Here is a 7,592-nt window from a genome sequence, read left to right on the forward strand (position 1 = left end):
GAAGCTTGGTTGAGGTGGTGGAGTCAGAGAGTGGAAGAGGGTGGATTGTCCGGCTGCTCCTCTTGCTGAACTTTCTGAACTCAAAAAACACATCTAGAGTTGTAGTTTTGCTTTCCCTTTTTTTTCTTGGTAAATTTCTTTATAGCAAGTCATTAGATGACCAAGTCCCCTAATCACTTTGGAGCTGCGTTCCCTGTCAAGATTGTCATCACTCAGGATTTGCAAGCCATCTTCAATCATTTGGAAAGCTTCAGAAAGATGTTTGGCAGTCAAATTTCGATGGGTTGGTGGTTCTTCTACTTCTTGGCCCTCTTCTTCCATTGCTCTCGTCACCTCTAGTTGCATCAGATCTTCATTGGTTAGCTCTTCTCCGTGCGATTGCAGAAGTTGCGTAACGTCAGCTTCTTCCACCTCATCAAAACCTGCTTTCTTGGCCAAGTCTTCATATCGGGGACATCATCTTTAAATCCTATTAAGTCACTGGAGACAATGAGGCGGGCAAGGAGGCTGAAGGTGGTGTAGGCTAGGAGAAGCACCCGTTGCGCAGCAGTGGCAGCAGCTTCCCCTTCTCTGCAAGCACCGGGGCGGGGGGCTCAACCCTCAGCCCACCCACTCCATCCCTTCCCCCAAGCCTCCACCTTTGACCCGCCTCTTCTTCTCCCTCCCCCCCCCCCCACCTCATCCCCCTTTACTTTGCAGGCTACTTCCTCGATCATACCCCCGCCTCCTAGGAGGCAGGGGAGGGAGGGGGAGCCTGCGCACCGAGTCCTCACTCCTACCCCTTCCCTCCTAAACGCGGCAAGCCAGCTGATTGCTGCAGGGGGGAGGAGGGGAAAGGCGCTGATCTGCAGCGTCTGCTGGGTGGGGACGCTGTGGGGAGGGGTGGAGAGCAGAGGGGCTGCCTGCTGTGGAGAAAGCCCGTAGCCAAACAACGTAGGAGATGAGATGAGAGCTACTGTGGGTGTGTGTACACAAGTGGGGGAGTCGCACCCCGTAGTGTTAGCACAGTTCCATGCAGTTAACTGTGGCTGAATTCAGTTGGCCTAGAAAATAGGAGGGACTGAGCTGATATTACTAAGATTGGAATTTGTGGCTCAAGAATTTTTTCCCCCCAAACCTGATGCTGCTTTGACTTTTGAAGCCATCCCCTCCGCAAGAGCGTGAGATCAGATGCCCAGAGCAATGAAGCACGTACAGCTTCTTGCTTTGTTCTAGATGCCTGTGATGTCAACTGTTGCATGATAAAGACAAAAGGATTATAGGAACTGCCATGCCAAGTTCCACCGGTGATCACCAGAGTCCAGGGTCTGTCTGACCACTAACACTGTCTGTGGCCACAAACAGAGGCTTGAAGTTGCACATAAAATAAAAAAATCCTGTAATGGACATTTATGTGGAATAAACTACCTGTGGGGATTATGAAGAAACTTCTCCAATTGGTTATACGCTAGTTTATGCCATGAAATATGGAAGGGTTTTTAGTCCCTTATAAAATGCTTTGATCATCTCTAATGTAACTCTAGATTTGTCAATATCCATATAGATATCTCATCCTTTTTTGAATCCTCTGGTCTCAGACATCTTGTGGCAATGAATTCCACAGATTAACTATGCTGTGTGTAATTTACTTTTGTCCTTTTTCAAGTGGATTCTGGGGGCAGAGGAGCTGTTTGTGTTCGTTTTTATCCGGTGAACAGAGATAGTCAGTCTTTCTTTAGACAATATTTTTGTTAGTATCTGACTGCAGTTCTGCCTTTCAGCAAAGCTGATGAATTTGAGTGGTGAGGTAGGGTGGGTGATGATGTCACTTTTGATGGATCCTGACCTTCAGGCGTTGTAACATTTCCAGAGTGACTGACACACACATCCACTCCCCTTCGTGCACACTCTGATGAAAGGTGAATAACTCACATCTGAGCTGAAATGCTTAATTATTTCTGCATACCTCCTGTTCCCAGAGATTTTTAGGAAGAGTTCTGTGTGAGTGATGTACAAGATACTCTAATAAAGAGCAGCTGGATAAAGGAAGGAAGCAACAGGAAGTAACCACACTTACCAAGAACCTTCTCTCTGCTTTGAGAGTGAGAAGCAGTGTATAAGCTATGTCATGTCGTCTTACAACAATCTCTTCCCCAAACAGACTCTCCCCCCCGCCCCCCCATGCCTGAGGAAGTGAGAGAAGCTTCCTTTACCAGGGTGCTTTTTATGATGAATGAATAACCTGAGCAGACAGAGAAGGGTTGCAGTGGCAGAGGATTTGTGGGTTGGAGTTAGAGAGTGGAAGAGAACCTGCTACAGAAATGAAGCAGACTTGAAGTTGTTTTTGCGTATGGTCCTACAAGCCAAGTGTGTTCCTCAGAGCCAGTCCCTGCACTCTCCAGCCTTCAGTGTTTCTCTAGCATGTATGTAACACAGTGTTCACTTTCTCCTGTCCAAGCAGTTTTGTTAAATAGGTGTGCTGCTCTCTCGTGCATCTTCCCCCTTTAATGATTGTACTTTCCTGTCTCCTGTAGTCCCTCAGCACTGGGGCCCCTCAGGAAGGAGTGTTTTCCGGAGACGAAGTGAAAGCCGCCAAGCGCCCCCGAGTGGGGAATTCCAGGAATCCCGAGGACTATGGACAGAACCCAGATTACTTGGCCTTCATGGAGACCCTGCTGCAGACGCAGTACCAGCCAGGACCACAGAGCAACATGTTTTAACCAGGATTAATAATAATAATTAAAAAATTAACCCTTTTCAACCCTGAGGAAAAATAACCAGGAAACTGTGGAACAAAAGGCCAGCCCCGTGCAATAGCCTGCTGTGAATTCCTTTCTTCGGCTCTCAGTTTGGACTGCAAGAAAATCCTGTCTGGCTACAGGCTACCTCTACTCTGTCAGCTGCATTGCTGACCAATAGAATAGGGAGCTCAAAACCCCTTCAGACAGCATTTCACATGAAGACTTCGGAAGAGTTTGTACTAGTGGAGCTTTGCGACTGGCTCCTTTTTTTTTTTTTTTTTTTTTTTAAGGTTTGGAAAGGGTTAAAATTAATGAAAAATGAAATGACTCAGATTTTTAAACCACATCAAACTCTTTTGTCTTTAAAAGGTGCTATTTCCCTGACTACTGAAGCAGCCTTTGAACCCTGATTTCTGTACATATAAATCACCTTTGTGACGTTTTCTATAAATGAGCATTATTAAGAAAAAAAAACACAAACAAAAATAGGAAAGCAACAGTTTCAACAAATAATTTTTTCTAGATCGTGGCTTTAAAACAGAAAAAAATAAAATCATTTCTCCTTCCTCCCCACCACTGAAATGTAATTTAACACTGCAGTGGGGAGAGAGAACAAGAGCAGACATTGTGGGTTGTTTTTTAAAGCAATGTTTTCTTTGTAACCTGGGGAAGCGGGGAAAGAAATGTCTCATAACCCGAATGTTGTTGCAGTTGATGATTTAGACCGTGGGTGTGTGCATTTCTGCCCTGTCATCAGCAAAGGGCAACCAGTGGGGAAATGGCTGGAAATTAGTGTTTGCTCCTTCTACTCCTCTTCCTTGCCTTTTCCTTCCCCATCTTTGCAATCACTTAGACTCTGTGGCCTCAAGCGTGCATGCCTTTTGATTCAGATATGCCACTTGATTCTTCCCCTCACCGATCTGGCAGGCATTGTTCTGTTGCTGCCATCCCCTTTAAGAGCTGCCACCCCCACCTTTCTATCGAGAGTGGCGTGCAAGGGGATTGTTCTGGCTCTCTATTAGGCATGGCTCCCAGAGGAACTTTTTCCTTTTCTTTTTCTTTGGTTTTGAGCTGTGCAGCTTACAGTTGCGTGAATCATTCCATGACAGAAGCCTTGGAGGTGTGTGTATATTCTCTTCTACCCCCTCCCCCCATTAAAGAAGAAATTCCCCAAACGCCTTCAATTGTTGTGACATCCTTTACTTAGGTAAGGCGTGAGCCTTTGAGATGCTCCTGGTGAAGCGGGATGAAAGCCTGCATTTGTTTGGGCTCAGTTCATTGAGTATTAAAATGAGTGTTAGAGTCAGAAACAAATCTTGAAATACTGAATAGGCGGCTCCCACCTGAACTCTGTGTAAGCACCTCCTCCCGTAGAACTGTTATGGGACAGTGTTGCATAAAAGGCCTTATCCAAAGCCCGTCAAAGTTGGTGGAAAGAGACTCCCACTGACTTCAGAGGGCTTTGAATCAGGCTTGAAGTGAAGAGAAATAAGTAGACTTGGAGAAGAACTGCAGGGAGGATGAGGCTGCTGCAGTGTGTGTGCATGGGGATGGGGACATGGTACTTATACAGCACATATTCAATCCCACCTTTGTGTCTTTGCCTGTGAGTTGACAAAGCTATCCAGGAAACGCGTCCTCGGCAATCTTTTTCTCTTGAGTCCCAGAAATTTCTGAGCAGGGAAGAACAATACTCTCTCTTTTTAAGCCCCCTTGTAATACAGTCAATATATATTTTTTTAAGTGACTGTGTTTAGATATCTTCATGGGAACGTGGGAAGCATTTGCAGGATAACACGGTAATTATTAGCATCTTAAGAGACTGGACAGATATTCAGCTGTCCCAGTCAGAGAATGGAAATGGAGTGAAGTGTTCTTTCTTGGGGGAATTAGAATTCCCTTCATTTCTTGCTGCCTCTGCTGAGAGGTGTTTTTTGCATTTTTTTTTTTTTAAAGTGTGTGTTATAACACAGTGTGAAATCCTTTTAGGTAGTTTTGTTCTTGTTTTTTTTTCTTCTTTATTTTAAGTTTTCAATTTCTCCAAACGAATCTGTCTCCAAAAAAGCATTAGACTGAATTTATCAAAGAAGAATGTACATTTTTTGTTTTTTTTCTTTAAAGGAAAAAAAGGACTGTTCTTAAAAGCCTCGTTCTGTGTCATTTTGGATAGAAGACAAATTAGAACCTAGCTGAAGTCTCTCTCCTTTATTTTGTGCCGCACCTGTATAGCGATTACTCCTGCGTAGCTGTCTCCTGTTGGCTAGAACAAGATTTAAAAGATAATTTGCTTGTATAAAAGAAAAAATGGATGTTTTAATGGTTGCCAGGCCACAGAGAAATATTTAAAACAATTGAAAGAGAATTTAAACAGCAGAGGATTTTTTTTTTGTTTTGGAAGTGGGGAGCGGGAAGGGAAGTAGGGCGGGATGGGTTGGGAGCAGTGGGCGGATTTCCTCTGCATGTTAAAAAAAAAAAAAAAAAAAAAAAAAAAGTCCTGACTGAAGTAGCATCATTACTGTATTCATATGTAGTACCTTTTTTAAATACTATTTATATTGTAAAAACAAAAAACAAAAAAAGTGTGTTTCCCTGACCCCATATTCAGATGGTGAGTTATGTTTAAACGTGAATCTGGAACTGTAGAATGCCCTTCTTTGTTGCTGGGTTTTTCCTGTTTTGTTTGTTCTTAAAGCCCTCTTTTGGTTCAGGAATGACTTGTGCAGTTTATCTATAATGACCATGTTGAAGGTTTCTGTGCATCAGACTATGGAAAAGGAAATAGGAAATGCACACTTCTTCCCCACCCCCCAGTGAAATATATTTGTAAGTGTCTGATTATGTGCTATAAAATTATTGATTTTTTTCCTCTTAGATTAAGAATGTGATGTATTTTTTTGCATTTTTTTTTCTCTGCCTCTAGGTTCATAATGAATTAAAGGCTGTTGAGCACTTCAGAATTACAGTTTTTAGGAGGTTGAAGTCTCTTCATTTCTATATAAAAGCTACTGTGCTGAAGGGGAAGAAATCTCCCAAGTCAGAGTGGTTGGTGAAAGCTGACCAGTAACTCGGTCATGAGAAGCTGAGGTTGGTGAATTAGAATGTGGTCTGCCCCTTCTCTCCTAAGAGCAGGACAAGAGCTCTGTCCTTGCACCCCCAACAGGTCAGAATTGAAATTGCAATGATCCAAGGTCCAGGACTTGATATAGCTGGATCAGTGCCATAGAAGCACTGGTTAGTTACTGACCAGTGAGAGTTTTTAAGGCCCAAAATAGGGAGGTTGTGGAATCTGTCAGAGGTTTTTAAGACTAGGTTAGACAAACACCTGACAGGGATGGTCTAGGTAATATTTAGTCCTGCTTTCAAGCAGGGGACTGGACAAGTTGACCTATCGAGGTTTCTTCCAATCCTACATTTCTGTGAGTCTGTAAACCACCAGTGGCTATGTATTACTGGAAATCGGTCTTTTAACCATCCCACTAGTGGGTCAGCATGCCTGTCTAGCCCTTGCAGGTCACACAGATAATGAACCTTTTAAAATCATCCTTCTGATTGTCACCACCCTTTTTCCCCTCACTTGAGTTCAGACATGGTTTTATAGAGACATCTCACAAACTGCTACAGTTAGTGACTAATGCTTTGGATCACTTGAAAGCAATATCCCTTAGATTTCAGCTCACCAATACTTGCCTCCTAGCTTTACTCAAGGAAGTCTGATAAAACCATATTATTTGATCCAGATGCATGAGAAGGATGTGAGAGCCAAAGTCTCCTCTGGTGTAATTCCATTGCAGTCACTAGCAGAGAATTTGTGCTGTGATTTTAAGGTCCGCTATCTTGTGACCTGCCATAACCAACAACCCTTTGTGAAGGGCCAATAAATCCACATTAAGGACCAATAAAATGTTTCCAAGCAGCAGCCTTGGACCAATATCAGAAAGACAAAGATCAACATGTCCTATCAGAGCATCATAGAGCTGGGATGGAGTAGATATTTTCACACTAGCCTTCCCAAGTCTTGAAACTCTGTGGGTCTAGAAACTTGTCTAGGCCCTTTCTCTATTCAATCTACCACTGAGGTAGATTCTGCAGGGCTGAATAGCAAATTGTTATCCCATGTCATCTCACAATGTGAGCACCATGAGGATCAGGTGTGAATACTGCTTAGCTAGCTTAGCCTCATTCACTATTCCTTCGTCCCCATGCTCTGAGCACCATGTGGGGTGGAGAGTCTTCTGTTGAATGCCCTTCATTAGTCTCCTCTTCAAATCTCTGTCATATCCCTGGGTATTTGGGATGTTTCTGACCCATGCACCTGAATTGCAGTGGTAGCTGGAGAATGTTCCTCTGTCCTTTTTTGTCCGTCTGTGTCATCGTCTGCCCCCCCCCCCCCGTGCTCACACCTTTCCTTCTCCTCGATTTGCCTCGATTTTCCTTCTCCTATTTCCTCTTTTCTCTGGAATTCCCACTCCTTCCCCTCTCATCTTGAGTCAGGTATAATCTGTTTGCAGGAGTTACTATGTATTCTGCAGGTTTCTGTCGTCTGGTAGCCTGGACCAGTGTGTTGAACAGACTGCAAAGCCCTTCGCTGGCCTGCCCTGTGGAGTTCTTGTCATAGGGCGTGTCTACACTACCACATAGTGTTGATCTAACATACACAACTTCAGCTCCTTGAATAGCGTAGCTGAAGTTGACGTACTTAGATCTACTTACCGTGGTGTCTTCACTACGTCGACACTAAGTCGACAGCTGACGCTCTCCCATTGACTCCACTTGTGCTCCTCGTTCTTGTGGAGTACCAGAGTCGATGGGAGAGCACTCAGCAATTGATTTATCGCGTCTATACACCCCCCCCCCCCCGCTGGATCGATCGCT

At 44.1% G+C, this 7,592-nt stretch overlaps 1 protein-coding gene across 1 annotated transcript in view; it reads left to right on the forward strand.

Annotated features, from left to right (window-relative positions):
• The window catches only part of KDM4B (lysine demethylase 4B), a 178,737-nt gene extending 173,055 nt beyond the window's left edge, over window positions 1–5,682 (forward strand). Inside the window, exon 23 of the mRNA XM_073324669.1 lies at window positions 2,514–5,682. Within this exon, the coding sequence (XP_073180770.1) occupies window positions 2,514–2,699 (186 nt within the window). The 3' untranslated portion in view covers window positions 2,700–5,682. The remainder of the gene's footprint in view (window positions 1–2,513) is intronic.
• Window positions 5,683–7,592: the final 1,910 nt, after the last annotated feature.

The sequence above is a fragment of the Lepidochelys kempii genome, chromosome 25 (assembly GCF_965140265.1).
Source record: "Lepidochelys kempii isolate rLepKem1 chromosome 25, rLepKem1.hap2, whole genome shotgun sequence".
NCBI lineage: Eukaryota > Metazoa > Chordata > Testudines > Cheloniidae > Lepidochelys > Lepidochelys kempii.